Source organism: Cynara cardunculus, assembly GCF_001531365.2.
Source record: "Cynara cardunculus var. scolymus isolate 2C chromosome LG 5, CcrdV1, whole genome shotgun sequence".
Classification (NCBI taxonomy): Eukaryota; Viridiplantae; Streptophyta; class Magnoliopsida; order Asterales; family Asteraceae; genus Cynara; species Cynara cardunculus.
Genome location: NC_037532.1, coordinates 8016227 through 8037195, shown reverse-complemented (window position 1 = coordinate 8037195; position 20969 = coordinate 8016227). Strand labels below are relative to the sequence as shown.

The following is a 20969-nucleotide window of genomic DNA, read 5'->3' as shown; positions in this document are numbered from 1 at the left end:
ACATAATCAAATACATAATAAACATCCATTTTAAGTATTGAAAATCTTAAATATAATTAAGATAAACATTGAGTTATAACAGAATGTTAATTACTATCTTCATAAATAAGTATATTATTAAACCAAAAATAAATTACTTTGTTATTAAATCTAAATTAAATTATAATAAAAAATTAAATTAAAGAAATTAAACCAAAAAACGAGAACTATCAAATAGTTAATTTAACATTAATATCAATTTTATTTTTTTCAAATTTTTATGCTATCTTCAAATTTATATTTCATTCAAAAATAAAATATTATCGGTTTCTCAAAACCAAATAAAATCATAATATATCGATAGAGATAAAAAAAATTAAACATTAAAATAAAGATTTATCTCGCTATATTATACGAGCACCCTTCTAGTTTTTCAAAATAAAGCAGGATATAAAATTCACTTACAAAAATTATAACCTTAAATACATTCCATTTATATGCATTCTTTACAAAATTAAAACACAGGGGAACTTTGTGCAATTTCAACGTTGTACAAGGCATCTATATGAAACTTCTTTTCACCGGGCCTCGCCGCCTTGGGCTGTGTATATATAATAACCGAAAGACTGGTTCTAGGGTTTTATCTGTTATCTCATCACCCCTGCATCACCCTCGGATTCCAATTCATCCGATCGACGCCAAGGTAAATGGATTCCATCTTCATTGGTATTTGATTTCGTTAATGGAATCTAGATATTTAAGGTCGCATTAACTTTTTGATCTGAGTAGCAGTCTATCCATCCAATAGTGGGTGGTGTCGTTGGAGATCAAAAGGTGTTGTTTTAATGGCGTTTCGTAGCAAATCTTTTTTATGCATCAACTTTTTTTAGCAAATTAAGTATGTGAATGTTGTAGTTTGGTGTACTAATAGACAGGCATTAGCTTCGATTTTGAAGCTGCTTAAGTTATACAGCGTGAATAGTTGTGTTTCTGATTGTTGAATGTTTAGGGAATTTATTTGTATCATTATTTGTGTTGATGTTGTGATTTCTTAACTTTGCACTTTGATATTGGTAATTGCTTCACACGTTTTATCTATACTTGTGGCAGATGAATGTGGAAAAGCTAATGAAGATGGCAGGTGCTGTTCGCACCGGTGGGAAGGGTAGCATGAGAAGGTTTGTTTCCCTTATGCTTGCGTGGCTTAGATGTGTGTATGTTTATATTTTTGTTTTTGTAAAGTGACTCTTCTGCAATCTTTATTTTTAAATCCATTTATCAGAGAAATTTTACCCCTGATCAAATGCAAGTTATAATTGATTCTTTATTTAATAATGTAGAAGAGATTTTATTTTGTACCCAACATGTTTGTCTAAATGCTAAATTTTTGAACAGTTTTTTGTTGGCTATAGAAATTTATCATGTGGGCTTTGGACTGAGGGAATAGGATTTGTATGATCATCAAATAGTACGAAAAACCGAGATATATGAACTACCATGTAAGTAGTTCTTAAAGATTACAAAGAAATAGCCCCTGCGTTTTAGGGAGATCATATATCGGATTTACAGAATTCTAACTGTAACATACAAGATTTAAGAAGGAGAAGGCTAGTGTGAAGAACAGTTGAAGTTGAAGGCTGATCTAAAGGTCACTACTTGGAAGAGTGACTTAATTTCACAAGTAAACAAATTTGATTGATTTTATGTAACCTCCATATTAGTTACGGTTGAAGTAATGGAATATGTAGTTGGGGGTTAATAAAACAATGACATAGATGTGTTGTTGTTTTTGGAAGTAAATGAGAGATCACAATTTGTCTTGTTCTTTTGCATTAGAAAGGAGAAAGAACTCTCATAACTCATAAGCTTACAATGAAGGAAGTTTTTTGAGAATTGAGTAACGTTGATGCTTTACATGTCATCGTCATTAATAGAAAAAAGAAGTGCTGATTAAAGAGGCCCATCACATGTGAGGTTTACATACAAACACAAGAAATTTTTAGACGTGGACCATAACTAGAAGTAGATGATGTAGAAGAACATGGTATGAACTTCTACTGGTTAGGATGTGTTTTAAAATCCTAGAATCCTTTATCTTCCTCTTAATAATAACATCAAGGAGATTGTGTCTGCTTTTGTGTTATTACTCCTCTCAAGGGTTTTGGATGTGGTGACCTGTGGTATTGCTTGTGTGAACTGTAAATAGATCTTTATGTAATAGGTGCTGGTTTTTTTATTAAACTGAACTTGTATGACATTTTAATTTGATCAACTTGTGGTTTGAGTTTGCATGCAGAAAGAAGAAGGCTATACATAAAACAACCACCACAGATGACAAAAGGCTGCAGAGCACTTTGAAGAGAATAGGGGTAACCGCAATAACCCAAATTGAAGAAGTTAACATCTTTAAGGATGAAACAGTTATCCAGTTCTTAAATCCCAAAGGTGCCAAATTTGAGCTTTAAATCACTTCTTTTTTTCTAATATCTTGACTAGCTAACATTTTTTTTCTGTGTTGATCTTTCAGTTCAAGCCGCTATTGGTGCCAACACGTGGGTGGTTAGTGGTTCTCCTCAAACAAAGCGTATGTTACCTATTCCTGAAACTTACTTTCTATATCTATATAAATTATCTCTCTCTAGTGTAAATACAGGATCCATTTTTCTAAGATAAGCACCAATAAGGGTGTGTTTGGTATATGTGTGACTGGACGGGACAGAAACTTGTGCCATGTGTGACTGTTACATAGACTAGGGCAGTACAAGATTGATAACAATTAACAAAAATCAGAGAGAAGATATAAAATTGGTAAATTACTAAGCTACCCCTGCGAATAAAAACCCTAAAACCTTACGGAATTCATTTACCCATCCACCTCACTCTTGTCTGTCCAGTCTGGTCCAAATGCACCCCAACGGTGTGTGTGCTCATATCCAATATTTCTTTGTTCCAGTTTGGTGTTTGCTTGTATTTTGGTCTATAAAAATTAATTTATAAAGAATATGTCATGATTATGTAATTCTGAATTGACAATGGGTTTTTGATTTATGACTTGAATTCGTATCATGGTTTGTTTCAGAATTGCAAGATATTCTCCCAGGCATTCTGAACCAGCTGGGTATGTCTGAAACTTCCAGTCCGGTTCTGTGTTTGATTTGGACCGTGGAAAAGGACAGTAATTTCTAACGGGTTGTTTTTTACAGGGCCAGATAACTTGGATAACTTGAGAAAGTTAGCCGAGCAGTTCCAGAAGCAGGCACCAGGTGCGGGTGAAGGCATCGCTGCTGCCGCAGCAGCCCAGGAGGACGATGATGAAGTCCCGGAGCTCGTGGCAGGTGAAACTTTTGAAGCTGCTGCAGAGGAAGGACACAAATCTTAAAGAGAACATTGTGTTGATTTTTATAGAACCATTGCTTTTGATGCTTCTTTTTGCATAACAAATATTTTAGTAATCAATTTTGATGATGCTTTGCTACTTGTAGGAATTTTTGTTCTTTTTTCTTGTCATTTTCTGCTCTAATTTTTATTTTTCCAAATTCCCACTTTTTTTCATACCCAAATATTTGGCTGGGATTTGGAGTAAATTGCATAGGACGGGTCCTTATTTTTTATGTGTTCATAATCCTAAAAATCTTTTATATTATTTGAGGGTAATTTTGTAATATTTGTCATGTTCTCGTCAAGATGTATAAATAACTTATCCTTTTGTATCTTAGTCGTACCAAGAAATAGACAAACTATATGCAAGGGTGTTCGCCAATTGGATGTTTTGGTTGGTTTTTTATTCAGACTTATATGGTTAAAGTTGTTTATGTAGATTAATCTGTCTATAAGATTTAGAACAGTTTTTTCGTAGATGAGGGAACGAGTTTTGAAAAGGAATTCGATAAAACTTCTTTTAGGCTTACTGAATAAGCCATTTTTTTGGTATTATTAAGTCACTAGCAAACAGTCATGATAGTTGATTGAATAAGCTATAAGTTCTATTAAACTCATCGAGATTTAAGGTTTTATTTTTTATGCACGTAATTTAGTAATTTACCAATTTTATTTTGTATCCTTAATCTTTGTATTTGAAACCGATTTGGCTCAAGAAGTACTAACCTCAAGCTTAGATAAGTGAGTTTGACCTCGATGTGCTTATTAACTGTGCCGATTCATAGTTATAACACAACCAACTTTGATCACTTCTATAACCCGAATGTATTCACAAAGAACCTTATCAAAAGTTCTATTCGTACTTCCTTAATTACATTACTCTTATATAGGGGTGTGCAGAAATTCAACCGATCCAATTGAAACCGACCGATCATAATTGAATATCCAATTGTAATTGGATCGGATCGAATTGAAAATTTCAACATCTAATTTGGATAGGTCGGTTCTCGGATAGCAGTCCATAACCGACCAAAACCGAACCGAACCGATCAACATCCAATTAATCATCTGATGACCATCCAGTTATCCATTCAACCATTATCCAACTATTATCTAATTAATTTATTTTTAAATTGCTTAGATCGGAATTTGATTTATGTGAGACTTTGAATTTTTAACTTTTTTTGTGTTGGTTTTAACACATATTAAAAGTGATTAATCAGTTTGTATCATTGTTGCAGAATTGGATTGAATTAACATATTTGATGGATCCAATCCCAACGAATCATCCATTAGATATCCAATGGATATCCAATAAAAGTATCCAATGGATGGAACCGAATCGATCCAATCATCATCTGGATTGGATTGGTTATCCAATGTTAATCGGATCGGTTGGCAAAATCCAACATTCAATGGGTGATTGGATCAGTTCGTTTCCCCTCACATCCAATGAATGTCAACCGATGAACAACCCTACTCCTATAGGTGCCATTTTGTAATTTTTGGGAATGTAAAACAAGTAGCTTAGTGTGATTTGGATTCGATTTAGTGTGGGCCTTCATCTCACATGTCGTCCTACCAATGTGCTCGACTCGGTTCTCTTGGCTCACTCCGTTGGACACAGATTTGGGTCACCATGGCCCAAACGTGGGAACCTAGTTTCAATTATGGTTCTAGCCAAAATGTGACCGACTCGTATTGTAACATCTTCCAATTTGAAAAGAACGATTAATTTAATGTTTTCGATAAAACATCAAATAAGGAATAAGTCTCTTTCTAAATGTCAACACTTGATTACCTATTTACCTATAATGGCAATCTAAGATTTAACATCAATACATAATATTCTAAACATTACACAAAGTCTAGATTAAGAATGGTGTTACTAAAATCCAACAACGGTCGCTAATGCCAAAATATAAAAGACATCCCCGAATAGCTAAATCCTCCACGTGCCTCTAATTAGCACTCAACTTATCCCAGTATTGCTAGTACCATTTCATAACGAGGATGATGCATATGCCGACAAATAGAAAGAGTTAGGCTTAACGCCTAGTGAGTTCAAACAATTTTCATCATGATTATAAAACGGTAACACTGAATGACTGTTTATTTAAATCATCATTTCTAAAATGAAACATCTTTACCATAAAAAGCAATATCTTTCCAAAACCCGTCATTTTCATGATGAAAACTCAATAACCCAAACACACATTTTCATTTGAAATCAAAACCGTAACGCAACACATGAATAAAGCTTGATATTTAAATACCAAAAAACATGGATAAAATTCAAGTATCCAAAGCAACAAAATATGGATAATAGGCAACATCTGGAACATCAAGTCGTAGGTACATACCATACACCAAAACAATACCGAAAACATGACTAAAAACATAATATCCGAAACACACCTTTCGGTGACGGGGAGACTCAATTTTGTTGGATGTGACAAAACACAAAAGTAAGCCGCATCTCTATGTTAATTAGCATCATCAAGTTCAACCACTCTGGTTGCCGGTTATCAACTTTTTTTTTTGTCTAAATGAAGTTCAATAACTCCAGATCTATAGTTTAACGAGTCATCAAACTCAACCAGATCTATCACTTGTATAGTCATCAAGCTCAACCACTCCAGGTCTATCGCTTGTATAGTCGTCAAGTTCAACCACTCCATCTATATAGCTTGAGATCTTCAATAATCCTAGTTAAGTTCGTTCATTAAAAATCATATTATATTGGTCAATAGCCGGTATCCGACTCCAAGATCCCACACCATAATGCCTATGAATACTTGATGTCTATTTTAAGTTATAGCAAGGGAATATCATCCCATTCATACCAATAAAATCGATTTTTATGCCTATGGATTCATTCCATTACAGTCTAAACTACATGACTCCAATTGAATAACCAACATACTCAAGCATATAATTTCTCAATAAATATGTCAACTACATATCACGTCCCAAGCCCGTCATTGAGCAAATTAAACCAGACAAATATCCGTAGAACTCATCTAAGTCAAAACCAAGACAATAACTCAACAACTCAATTGACTATTCAATAAAAAATTAGTATAAACCAATAAAATACAAATAATTAATATTTATACAACTGATACTCAAAAGATGTGAATATCTTTATTATCAATTCAAAGGTTGGGCAAAATCCCACAAACACACCATGGTGTAAATGAAGCATTTCTTGAAAAGTAATGACACCCAAAATGTGCCCAGCAACTCAACCATATATATTTTCGAATGATTTATAAACTCAAAATACCAAAAGTGCAATAATACAAAATATTCCATACAAGGAATAAATCTTTAAAATCCAAACACTTTATGATTTATTATTAAAATGCTTAAGAACTTCAAATATATGTATTTCTTAAGATTTTATAAAACCAAATATGCAAAAGATGCAATTTCACCAAATAGCCAACGATATTCGATAAATCTTAAGGAACACACTTTAAGAGCATCTTCAACAGCTATGTTGTAATAATAATTTTGGTGATTTAGAAGAGTTTTGTACTCCAACTGTTATGCTATACCGAATGGTAAAATAGAAAAAAGAACAGAGATAATATCAAAATCTCTAAAGCTCTATATATAAGAGAGAGAAATAGTAATTTAATTCTTTCCCATTAATAAGAGATATTGAAATAGATGTATTGCTGATATTAATAATATAGTTAATGTTATAATTGCTAAAATAAAGTAGCTGTTGGAGTTGGATGTATTTGTTTTTAGAGATCTTGACTTCTAATACTTTATTTTAGAAAGAAAAAAAAATATAGTATAACTGTTGAAGATGTTCTAAGACTCTAAAACACACATTTTTGACATGTACAAAGTTTTCACAAAACAACTTGATACTCACCTTGTTAGATCAGGTTAACCTAGTTTTCGAGCCCCCAACCTCTAGCTTCCATTGATGAAGGTTTTGAGATCCACGAGCAAACTCCCCAATAAATCATCTTAAGATTATCATCCAAGCTAAAAGATACCAAGAGTTAACCCAAGATTCAAACGCACAAGGATACCAACTATAGATCCCAAAATACTTAAAAAAAAGCTTACTGCTTCAAGAATCTTTGAAACTATCCACCATAAATCTTCAATCTCTATGATAACAGCCCATTTGCTCTAAAAACCCTAAAAAGTCCGACCTTAGGGATCCAAAATCGCCCAAATTGGAGGAGTGAAAAAGGTAAAGAAAAGTGACAAACTTTATCTCTAAAACCACTTTTTATACTTCAAGTCCCCGAAGACTATTGTGCCCCGTGATTATGACAGTGTCATAATTACATGGTACAATCGTGACAGATGTTGCTATCTATATGTTACCGTGCCATTTTCACAATTGCATGGCATAACCGCTCACATGCACAAATTCTTGATACATTTGATGATATTATGCTCGATATCGTGCCATTGCCACCATCGCATGACAAAATTGTCAGGACGACCAAGCACTCGATATCACTTGTGCTATCGTGACAGATGTCACAATCACATGACACTATAGCCATAATACACGTTTGGTTTTTCCTTCACCGATTCACTCAATTCGGCACTTTCTTTAGCTGGGAAAAAAATTAGGATGTGTACACACATGCTAAATGAAGAAGGTCGGGATGGCGGTGGCTGTGATGAAGGATCGACGATCCAAAGGCAACAAGTAGACTTATATAATAGGCGTGCTCATGGGTTAAGTTGATCGGGTAAAAGGAATTTGAACAACCCAACCCAATGTTTATAGTTTGAAATTTTTTAACCCAATTTAACCCAAACCATAGTGCAACGCAACCCAACCTAAACCATACGGGTTGGTCAAGTTGATACTTTTGTACATCAAAAATTTCTCCTAATCTTAAATATGTTGTTTTCTTTACTCATAATCATTTTTCATCATCAATCATTTGGTACAACTTATTCATATTTTTTAAATCTCAATTATATCAGATTCAACTACTCTTCTCAATTTGAATATATATGTTCACATTTATTGAACATATATACACAGGAGTTAGATAAAGATGGAGACGAGATTGAATATATATGTATATGAAGAGAGTATATGATAATATAATCATTTAATGTACATATTAACATGGATTTAACAATCATATTAAATCTAAAAAATAAAAGGATATCAGGTTTATCGGGTTGAGTTCAAATGACCATAATCTATTCCAACCTAATACCTGCTTTTGAAGATTTTACAGCTCGATTAGACGTCAGATTGCTTCGGATTAGGTTATTTCGCGTTGAGCTAGGTTGGTCAGGTTAATTAGGTTGGTTATTTTTTTGAGCACCCCTAGTATATAATAGTCTAGGTTTTTTTTGGGGGTGGTTTTATCTTTCAGTTCAGGTTAATTGGTTTTCAGTTTTTTTTCGAACTATTAATAACAAAACCAAATAACCAAATTTTTGGGTTTCTTATTGATGTTCAAATTCAAGAAAGCGTCACAAGATATATTCCGTTAACATACCAAAACTATGTTTCTGTTCAATTAACCTACTATGAACACCCTTAGCGGTTTCTAGACACCGCCATTCAGTTGTTGCATTTATGGGCTTACAAGTATGACTTGAAAACAAATCCATAATCAATAAGTCAATGAAAACAAATTCTTATTTAAATTAAGTTTCAACGAACTTTTCAAAGATCAGCTATAAGCCGTAAAAATTTCAACCAACACCAGTTAAACAAGACAAGCTAAGTGGCGATGAGTTGATGGCAAACTTGAATGTTTTTTTTTTTTTTTTTTGGATTAACCTAGATATTCAGCCCACTATACAAGACGACTAATCCCAGGACGATCATCTGCTTTGCAGATAGCTTGAAGTCACCGCATTTGAATCTTCGTGGCCACAAGGGGATTTTTATTCCTGCTTGAATTTGAACCTGAGACTTCCTGATACTTTTGACCTTTGACGCCAAACTCAAACCAATTAGACACCACCCTTGTGGTAAACTTGAATGTTATCATCCAGGTAGATGCTATTGTCTATTGGGGACTTATTTTGAAGTTTCTTCATAGATATGTGATCAAATTGAAATTTGTAAAGAAATAAAAACAAGAGAAATTTGTGCAATTCCACTATAGTACAGGGGGATTATCTGAAAATTTTCTTACCAGATCTAGGGCTATATATATGCTCGAAAGATTGACGCTAGGGTTTATCTGTTATCCCAGTCGTCCTCACTTTCAGCTTCTGTTCATCGCTCGTTTATCTATCGACGCCAAGGTAAATGGGTTATCTCTTTCAATTAATACCTGATTTCGTGAAGAAATTCGAGCTATTTACACTCTGGTACTCTTTTTTAGTTTTTTTAAAATGAATATCATATCTATATGTTTTGTAGCAAATCTGTTTATGTATAACAGTTTTAGCAATTTAAGAATACGGGTTTTGTAGTTTGATTTACTAAAAGAGATCCATGGAGGTGCAATTTTTGAGGTCGCTTGATTTATACAGCTTAGTATTGTTGTGAAGATTCGTTTTAGTGATTTTTGAATGTTTTAGGGATGTATATGTGGCCTGTGTTAATGCTGTAGATGCTTGGGAAGTTACTTTGGATTTTGAAATTATTAACTTTGCATTTGGATTTTCGTAATCATTTCACATATATTTGTTTCTACTTGTGGCAGATGAATGTGGAAAAGCTAATGAAGATGGCAGGTGCAGTTCGCACTGGTGGGAAGGGTAGCGTGAGAAGGTTTGTGCCTCTTATGATTGTTATGTGTGTTTATGTTGTGTTTTTATGTAGTGAAGTCTCATAGGAGATATTGTTCCTTGAAGTTCAAAGTTCAATATATTGTTTTGGCATTTTATTGCAAGAAAATTATATGATTAATTTGTGTAGCATATGCAGTTAAGCTTGAAATGGCTTGGTTACGATAGACCACTCTGTTTGCCATGTGATTGGGAGTCTTGTTACTCGATAAATAAAATCTTGGAAGGATTTATATTATAAATATGCACTTGAAGACAATCATCGAATCTTCTTGTCCAATCTGGTTGGGAAAAGCTAGAAGTTAAAAAAATATTTTGCAGTTCAGATGGTTTCACTACTATATAGTGGATTGCTGGTACTCTGCAATGATTATGATTAGGTGGATGCCTGTTACATAGAAAGGACACCATTTTTATATCAAAACTTATGAGGGAGGCGAAAAATGTGTTCACTCGGGAAAGAAAAATACCGTTTCATGAGAAGAGCTTGCTCTAAAATGTAAACGGAATTTAAAATGGAATTCTGCGCACAATTACACTTGATTAAATGCAAGTTAACAAAATGACTCTTGATTCAATCTTTCAATAAGAAGCATAGTTTAGAAACATCATGCCTAGCATAATGTCGAAATTGCAGACAAGATGCTTTTGGGGTATGAATTGTGCGAGTGGACTTTTTTCTTGACCGAGGAGGTATATGTCTCGAGCATGACAGATGAAAAATGTTTAAAATCTTAATGTATATGATCTTGAAAACATTTGTTTAATTTTTTTTTACTAAACTTGTCAGTGAAGTTAGGGGTAATTTTGGAATATCAAATGTCTTGATGTTAAATTTTGAAATAGGACTTTTTGTGGGACAAAAAAAGTTCTCCTTTTATGAGAGAGATATGATGATTAAACTACATAAAGTGGGGGCTAAAAAGAAACTATAAAATAATATGGAAGTATGATAAAAGTTGAAGTTACAGAATACTAATAGTTGCACAGGGATACCAGATAAGAAGACTGGTCTGTACCGAAAATGATCAAAGATGTCTCTAACTTACTACTTGAGAGATCAACTTAGGTTTACTAGTAAACTTACCTTGTTGATTTGATGAAACCTTTAGATTTAGTCCGAAATAATGATCGATGGACTATCATGTTACAAGTCACAAGGGGGGAAGGAGGGACCCATGCACCAGGCTTCATGACTCGAACCTGTGTCTTTCCCACTACAAGTGATGAAGTGAATGACCTTAGAGGTTGCTCCAAGATTTGAACGTCTTGGTAGACGGTAGCATAAAAGAATTCTGACTCTTTGTAACTTAAGATTTGGGTCTCAGGTGAATTGGTTGGTTGATTGTCATAGGGTTATATATATATATATGACCTGTGATTTGTGTAATATACTGATAACCTGATGATCTTTGTGCATGGCTTTTGAAACTAGGACTCCATTAGAAGACGTTTAAGACTTTTTTGGCCTCTAAATCTGTTTTTGTGCATATAATTTGTGTATTCACATATTCAACATGAGTGCTTGCAGAAAGAAGAAGGCTGTACATAAAACAACCACCACAGATGACAAGAGGCTGCAAAGCACTTTGAAGAGAATAGGAGTAAATGCTATACCAGCAATTGAGGAAGTTAATATTTTCAAGGATGAGACAGTCATCCAGTTCTTAAACCCCAAAGGTACAAACTTTGAGAATTAAATCCCTTCTATTGCCCTTCGGTTTCAACTGTTTTAACACAATCAATTTTCATTTGTATCGCATTCAGTTCAAGCCTCTATTGCTGCCAACACATGGGTTGTTAGCGGTTCTCCACAAACAAAGAGTATGTTACCCTCCTCTTCATGAAAGTTCCTTTCACTCATATGCATGTGTCTTCGCATTTGTATTTTGTTTCACATGATATTTGATCAACATATATTTGTTTCACATTGTGAATATTTTTTATGATTATTTTATATTTCACAACACATAAAAGTTCACATTTAAACCCTAGCTTTAGATAGAAAAAAATCATGCTAAAAAACACATGATGCACTCCTCATAGTTTGCAACCTTCTTTGTGGTTCTCACCGAATTAGTCCCTCAGGAAAATAATTTGCAAATACATCTTGATTATGTCAATTCACTTCAATGACTATCTGAGTGCTGTATAGCATACATCAACTGATGACTTCGATTATTCATATGAATTTGTTTCGTTTTAACGACTCAACCTTTTTTCTTTCTAGAATTGCAAGATATTCTCCCAGGCATTCTGAACCAGCTGGGTATGTCCGAAATTTTCAATCTGATTCTGTGTTTGAATTATGACCATAAAAAAAGACAGTAAATTGTAACGGGTTGTGTTTTACAGGGCCAGATAACTTGGATAACTTGAGAAAGTTAGCAGAGCAGTTCCAGAAGCAGGCACCAGGTGCCGGTGAAGGCACTGCTGCTACAACAGCACAAGAGGATGATTATGAAGTCCCGGAACTTGTGGCAGGCGAAACTTTTGAAGCTGCAGCAGAGGAAGGCCAAAAATAGTAGGGTATTTGATTCGATGGTGTCGGTCTTTATATTTATTATTATTTTTAATGCTCCTTTTTGGTTTAAAAAAATGTTCTAGGTATGCATTTTGATGTTGGTTGCATAACTTGTAGGAATATGTATGTTGTTTGTGTCAACTTTTGGTGTAATTTGATCCCAAAATCTTGCAGTTAAACTTTGAAAACCATAAAATATGAACCCCATAGAGTTTGGCTTTGGATTCCTCTGGTTCATGCAACTGGATATTTTTCCATTACTTTGTGGCCAACTTGGCTCCAACAAACCCCATTATTCCAAGCCCATTTTAAAGCAAAAGTTAGCCCAGGTGTTTTTTTTCAGGTTGGGTTTATCGGGCTTTTTTAGTCTGTGTTTCAACTGGATCTTGAATTTTACCCGGTAAGAGCGAGATAAAAACCATGAGTCTTACATGTACCCCCAAAATGTCCCTTATTCTAACAAAACACCTAGGTAGATACTATTGCCTAACAATACGTCATCGTTATCCAAATGATGAGGTTTGCTGATTCAACGAATCAACAAACTTGTGATCATTATCAGTGTCATGTTGTGGCTCTTTTGCACTCGATGTCCAAATTAGACATGGGACATGGTTGTGTTGTGTCATCCTCCATTATGTCGAGTCCCTAATTTCTTGATTCTTTGACTTTATGCATAAAAATATAACTTCGATTTCTGTAGTATAAATAAAATGATAAACCGACTATAGTCATCAACAAGATCTGACAACCTCCGTTTCTCCATGCTTGTCTTATCTTCATTGTCCTCTTTTCTCTTTACTTTCATGAATCTTCAGCTCTTAACTCAACCTGAAACTTGCATCTTCTTTCATAGTTTTGGTAATAAATCTTTAATAAAGATTTTCTGCAACTACTCCTTGCCATAGCGGTGACTCGTCACTATGACTTACAATGTCAAAATTCGACTTTTAGGCTATTTCTCAACACATATAATAGTCAAACACAAACTTTTATCCTCAACAACTCCAAATGAATATAAATAAATAAAAAGAGGCAACACAGGCACATAAAAGAAAAACACACACTAAAAGGGAATAAAAATACACATTAATGAATTGTAAATAACACTCAAAATGAGAGTTATTAGGTTTGTTATTTTTGAGTTCTAGGTTGGATGGTGATGGGGGAGGTAGAGTACAAGCTATGGTGGATGGTAGTGACAGACGTGATAGTGGTTGGAAGATATGCGGTAACGACGGTGATAATGGGGATTATTATGGGAATGATGGTACGTATTTTTATTATCAGAAAATGATCGAATGGTAACTCGTTGATCTTGCCAATTACGCCAAATACTTGAAAGAGGTATCCTCCCAATCCACTAATCTCTTAGATAGATTTCATGATTGTTGTTGGTTGTTTAACTAATTGCGGGTTTGATCGATTATACTGAACAAATTCGAGGTGATTTTGTGAAAGCGGAACAAGTCTTAGCAGAGTAATATTGGCAAACCCTAGTGATGGCAATGCTTTATCGATGAATGTTGATTTGATTTGGGAGACACAAAAGGATTCATTTCATGCACACAGTTACTTCGGTCAAGTAGTTTCACGGAAAACAAGAGGAGAGAAAACAAAAGAAGCGAAACCCAGAAGAATGGTAGCATAAGGGGGGTGGTTGTCGTGGAAATCCATTTTTGGATTTAGAGTTAGGAACTTATGTGATTCACCATATGAAACCCAGAAGAATGGTAACATAAGTGGTGAACCTCTATGTGTAAGATTTTTTTTTGAAATTATGAAAATTATTGTTTGATTTCAAACGAGAACCCCTATGTTTTGCGAAAACACAAGAACAGTTGTGAGCCTCAAACTTTATTAACTAATAATTCAAATTATAATAAATAAAAGTAAATCATTAAGGGCGGTTATGTAATTATGTATTTTCTATCGTTTTAATATAGTTTTGATTAATTGTTATTATCCCCTGATTTTCGATCAGAATCTGATCATGTCTTCGTTCTTTTAATCTAATAGATTCAATCATCTTGCTTGACTCGAAGTGGCAACTATGATAACAATGTGATACCCAATCATCTTACTCGACTCGAGGTGTTAACTGTGTTAGCAATGTGATTATCAATCAACTTCTACATATCGATTCGAAACATTACTTGTGATACTCAATCAACTTCTGTTAATCGATTCATCAACTCTAATAACAATGTAATGGACATTAAATATTTGTAATTCAAATGTGATAATTGTGGTGACAATTGTGATAAGAATGGTGTTATAACAAATGATCATCTTCTGCTAATCGATCTATTAACTATGAATCAATGTGATAGCCATTCAACTTCTCCTACTCGATGTGTTAACCGTGATAGCAATGTGATAAACACGTGATACCACAACAATAGAGACGGTTTAACAAATTTTCACCTTAAATTTTGCCCTAATAATTCTTTCTAATAAGTGTGATAAATACATGATATCACACTAAATCAGTAATTCAATACAACCAGTGATTCAAAATAGAGGTGTGTGATAAAGATGTGTTACTGGATTTTGCCATAATATTTCTCTCTATGTCATACTACAACAATATCGACGATTTAACGTATTCTCACATTCGATTTTGGCCTAATATTTCTATCTAATAAGTGTGATAAATACGTGATATCACACCAAATCAATTATTGAATACAATCATTGATAGGAAGCTGTGTGATAAAGATGTGATACTTCGATTTTGTCCTAATAATTCTATCTAACAAATGTGATAAATATGTCATACATCTTCTTAGCCGACGATGTGTATTCTTTCTCGGTGCCTCCAATGTCGATTTTGCCTACTACTCTTCTTGTATGGACTCATGTGATCATGATGTCGAACAACTAAGCTTATCAACTCCACGATCATCAGCAATGGTTGTTCGTGTTATGTGATTTGCGTTTTCTTTTTCTATTTTTACCCTTCAATGTGTTTAATATTTTTAGAATATTTTGGATATTAGTTTAAATTTAAAAAATCCTATAACATCTCTTAAATTGTGATTTAAAACATAATGTTTGACTTAGAGACTATTCTCCCGTTCTCGTAAATTACAAGAGTTCTCGTTTGAACCCTTCCCTATACACACACACACATATATACACACTATATTATAAAGCATTTGAAAAAACTTTTAAAAACTATTTTTTATGCATGAAATACTATTTATTGATGCATATTACTTAAAATTCAAAATTACAAGTAATTTTGCATAAGTACAACTTATTAAAGCTCCATTTTTAAATTCATGTAACTAACTGCAGATAAGCATAATCAAATACAGTATAAACATCGCATTTTAAATATAAAAAAATCTAAAATATAATTATGATAATCATTGAGTTCTAACAGAATACTTAATTATTATATTATAAAATGTTATATTATTAAACCAAAAATAAATTATTTTGTTATTAAATCTAAATTAAATTATAATAAAAATTGAATTAAAGAAGTTACAAAAAAAAAAAAAAAAGAATTATTAAATAGTTAATTTGATACTAATATCGATTTATTTTTTTTCAAAATTTTATGCTATCTTCAAATTTATATTTTATTCAAAAATAAAAACATTCTCAATTTCTCAGAACCACATAAACTCGTATTATATTGATAGAGAAAAAGAATAAAAATTAAACATTAAATCGATATTTATCTTGTTTCATTGTGCGAGTATCCTTCTTGTATATTATAAAATATTTGAGAAAAACTCTTAAAAACCATTTTTTATGCATGAATACTGTTTATTAATGCATATTACTTAGAATTCAAGATTACAAGTAAACTGTGCGTAAATACAACTTATTAAAGCTTCATGTTTGAATTTGTATAATTAACTACAAATAAACATAATCAAATATAGAATAAAATCTCAGTATTTTTGAACATAAAAAAATCTAAAACATAATTAGGATAGTCATTGAATTTTAACAAAGTACTTAATTATTATCTTTATAAAAAAATATATTATTAAACCAAAAATAAAAAAAAAAAATACACAAAAAAACATAAAATTTTAAATAGTTAGTTTGATACTAATACCACTAATTTTTTTCAATTTCTTATGATATCTTCATATTTATATTTTATTCAAAAATAAAAACATTATCGCTTTCTCAAAACCACATAAAACCGTATTATAATATCGACTGAAAACAAAAAAAACGAAACATTAAAATCGGGATATATCTCACTGCATTGTGTGAATACCCTTATAATGTGTGTGTATATATATATATATATATGTATATATATGTGTAGAATAAATAGATATTTGATCATTTGTGTATAGTAATAATGCATATAGATTATTGTAGAATTCCTAGTTTAACAAACATATTTTCAAAGAACAAATTTAAGGTTTTATAGTTTGAATACTTGACATATATGAAAATTAATGTGTTTTATGAAACTATATTCTCAAAATTGATTTTTATTTTAAACTATAAATCCTTAATTTTTTCCTTTAAAAATATGTTTGTTAAACATGACTTTTAAAATTATGTTCCACAAAATAAAAACAGATTAATTATACTGTTTTAAGCAGTAATACACTCAAAAATAACTTAAAAATTATGAGTTATTATGTATTATAAGATGAAGTTTTACTTAATACCCATGTAATTATATTCGAATTGGGTTTGATTAAGACGGATCCGACCAACACATATTTCTCGTCCCTATAATTTCTTTAGATCATCATATCGATCTATCTTTTTCCAACCCATATAAAACATAAAAATTGACTATTTGATCTTTATTATAATAAAAATAATAATAATAATAATATGTCAATGTTGATCAGATTTAGAAACAAAAACAGACCAATTTCCATCACCCAAAATTGACCAATTCGTTGGGGGCTGATTCAACCACCAAATCCTACATTCTTGAAAAAGAAGCATAACTTTTAAGATCACAAGATTCATGCATTTTGTAAGACAAACCCAAACCATATGCATATATATGGTTTTGTATAGTCTTTTGGCATGCTAAAATGCATGTATTTGGTGTTTCCTTTTTTTGAAAATAATCGGGCATCGATAGTGATCTGTGTTTGCTTGTTTAATCAAGAATTACAACAAAAGTAAACCTAATCTTCTATCTGTTTTTTTATATTCGACTTCGTTTTTATTTATTTTAATTAACACATATACACCCCATTCTCTATCACAACTCCTTCTAACGTAATTAAAAATTTGCCGTAAATTTAATATTTTTATGTTAATTAAATTTAGCTTAAAATCATAATTTTATTTAAATTTTTGAAAATAATCGTCATATTTGTACATTAGTGTCTATATCTTACGTGGGGTTGAGTGAGAAAGAATCATGAAATAATTCAGTGTATTGTCATATCTAAGTTCAATCATACTAATCAAAGCCTATATAATTTTAAGTTATCTGTATAATTTAAGACAAACTGTATTAAAATTTAACGTATTTTATTCTGATCCTTAAAATTTACAACGTATTTTACAGACACGATCTAAGAGTTTACCTGATAAGTAAACACCGTTAAAGATATATTTTTTTTTTATTAACCTGGATATCCAACTCGCTATGCGAGCCGACTAATCCCAGGACGACCACCTGTTTTGCAGATAGCTCGGAGTCACTGTAGTTGAACTTCCGTGACCACAAGAGGATTTTTATTCCTCCTTAAATTTGAACTTAGGACCTCCTGATGATTTTTGAAGTTAAACTCAAACCAATCAGACATCACTCTTATAATTGTGCATGAAATGTGGACGAAAATAAAAAAACAAAGTAAAAATAAGGTGGATTGGAATGGAGATTGCGTACGGAAGGGGAAGGGGAAGAGGAGAAAAGTAATGTGAGGGTGCATGGACTACACGTGGACTTATGAACCGTACAAGCGGACAAGAAGACCACCTTCAATTTTACTACGAATTCCTATGTACAAATTGAACGATTTATAAGAATATTTTTATTACTTTATATTTAATTTTTTTAAATAATAGATTTATTTATTTATAAAACTACGAGTAGCTTTTTTATTTTAAAATTATATTATTAATATATTTAAAAGTAAAATACGTATTTGATCCTATTTTCAAATATTACAAGATGGTTATTACGTTTGTAAAAAACGATCGAATTTGGTCCATTTTTTTAACGGTCGTTAAAAAATTCTGTTAAATAACAGTCTTTTTTTATCATTCTATCGATTTTTTTGTCTTTTATTGAATCAAAAACCACAATATCAAAAGCATAAAACTGATTTTGATTAAATAAAAAATAAAACCCCCCGATAATTTCATTTAACGGAAATTTTTAATGGCCGTTAGAGAGAGTGACTAAATCCGAAAGGTTTTACAAATCGTGATGACTATCTTATAATTTCAAAACGACAGGGACACAAAATGTTATTTTCTTGCTCTATTTTCTACATAAACAACGGGTTTCAGATGAAACTAAAACCAAAGCAAACCAAATCGAATCCAAATCCGCATTCAGTAAACCCTAAAACGTCATTTCAAAAACGCCGATGTGAATATAATTAACCACATTACGTACACTCAAAAAGATCATTTCAAAAATGCCGATGCGAATATAACCAACAAAATCACTTTCCGTGTACTACAAGAAGTTATTTCAAATGCGTTGATGTGAATATAATTAACCACATTCCGTACATATACACTCAAAAACGTCATTTCAAAAATGCCGATGTGAATACAACTAACCACAAAATACAATGCATCTGTTCGTTTTATTTATCGTATAATCATAAGTTAGTTGCACGTAAACGTTATATGATTACAAATCTTTTGTTTCAAAAAAGGAAATATTAATGTCGTAGGGGATGCAATGAGTTCTAAAACAAGTGGTGTAACCAGGCTGCTGATCCTTGCGAGCCAACGGTTGCTGGATTTGGCCTAAAGGTGGTCCCAAAGGCAAGTTCAATGTATATTCTTTTCACCTAAATCTTATAATTTCTGATAATAAATAAAAAATTTACAGTATTGCTTTATACAGTAAAACTATACAGGTATTACTGGTTTTTATGATTTCCTGCTTTTTTAGAATTTTCATCTGATTATTTCAATATATAAATATTGTAAGATGCAATATTTGATACCGTTGAAGCGAAAAAACCATTAGTCAGGTGCAATGTACAAGAAATGGTGGTTTAGGTATGGGTTTGGTGTGTTAATTACAAGTAGGAGTACAATAAGACTAATTGGATTTATGATTAGTTAGAATGTGGCATGATTTATTGGATTGATATATCTATTTACGTATCCAGTGTTGTTTACGTACGGATCGATTAAATGTATTCATTTTTGAAATAAATATCATATTTTAATAAAAGTTTCATGATTCCTTAAATTTGTGTCATGGATCCTTTTTCGGGTAGCTCAATTGGTAAGATATTGGTTTGAACCACAAGAGTGGTGTCTAATTGGTTTGAGCTTGGCTCCAAAGGTTAAAAGTACTTGGAGGTTTTAGGTTCAAATCCAAGGAGGAATAAAAATCCCCTTGTGGCCATGGAGGTTTAAATGCGGTGACTCCGAGCTATCTGCAAAACAAGTGGTCGCCTTGAGATTAGTCGGCTTGTATAACGGGTTTGATATCTAGGTTAATAAAAAAAAGATATTGGTTTGTTCCATACTGTTAAAAAAATCGAGGGTTTTTAAAAGATACTGAGGTCCCGTTTGGTTTGCAGGTTTATATTGGATTTGGAGGGTATTGAAATTGAATTTGATTCCAATCCCAACACTGGTTTTGAAGGATTTATTGGATATGAAATCCTGAGATTTCATTGAAATTTTGCAAACATAGGATTTTGAAATCCTACAGTAGCGGTTAGTATTTGACGAGATTTCATAGAGTTTGTATGTACTAATGTTTTAAAATATATTAAAAATATTTGTTTTGTAGTAATCAATTAATAAAAAAATAATTTAATTATTTTTATAGTTTTGTATTTTTTATAAAAAAAGAAATTTAAATCCTACAAACCAAACATATCAAAAATTCCAAATTATTTCACAAAATCTATGATATAAATATTATTTTTTAGAATTTATGTTAAAAATAAAATAAATAAATTTCACACTATCAACATGCAAATAACTATTTAAAAAGATGTTTTTTTAAAAATAAAAATAAAAATAAAAAATGTTTTATTTAATGTATTTTACCATTTAAAAACAAATATAAATAAAAAACCAGAATAGTAAAATCTGTGTGCTCCTGCCTTTGGCCATTGTTTTCTTCCCTCATTTGTGGTCAACTCATGTTTCAATATTCCCTTTTTGTTTG

The 20969-nt window shown here is 32.0% G+C and overlaps 2 protein-coding genes across 3 annotated transcripts; both read left to right on the top strand.

Moving 5' to 3' along the window:
- Positions 1–627: 627 nt before the first annotated feature.
- Positions 628–3737, top strand: LOC112513835 (nascent polypeptide-associated complex subunit beta-like). The gene is made up of 6 exons (XM_025120206.1): positions 628–682; positions 1090–1157; positions 2276–2424; positions 2507–2563; positions 3059–3097; positions 3183–3737. The coding sequence occupies exons 2-6, from the start codon at positions 1090–1092 to the stop codon at positions 3356–3358; spliced, it is 489 nt and encodes a 162-aa protein (XP_024975974.1). The 5' UTR covers positions 628–682; the 3' UTR covers positions 3359–3737.
- Positions 3738–9564: 5827 nt separating this feature from the next.
- On the top strand, positions 9565–12833 carry LOC112513435 (nascent polypeptide-associated complex subunit beta-like). 2 transcript variants are annotated; one of them, XM_025119701.1, is made up of 6 exons: positions 9565–9624; positions 10029–10096; positions 11645–11793; positions 11881–11937; positions 12344–12382; positions 12469–12833. In XM_025119701.1, the coding sequence occupies exons 2-6, from the start codon at positions 10029–10031 to the stop codon at positions 12636–12638; spliced, it is 483 nt and encodes a 160-aa protein (XP_024975469.1). In that variant the 5' UTR covers positions 9565–9624; the 3' UTR covers positions 12639–12833. The 2 variants fall into 2 exon arrangements, with proteins under 2 accessions (XP_024975469.1, XP_024975470.1); XM_025119702.1 differs by lacking the exon at positions 9565–9624 and adding an exon at positions 9636–9690 and having other exon boundaries at positions 12469–12703.
- Positions 12834–20969: the final 8136 nt, after the last annotated feature.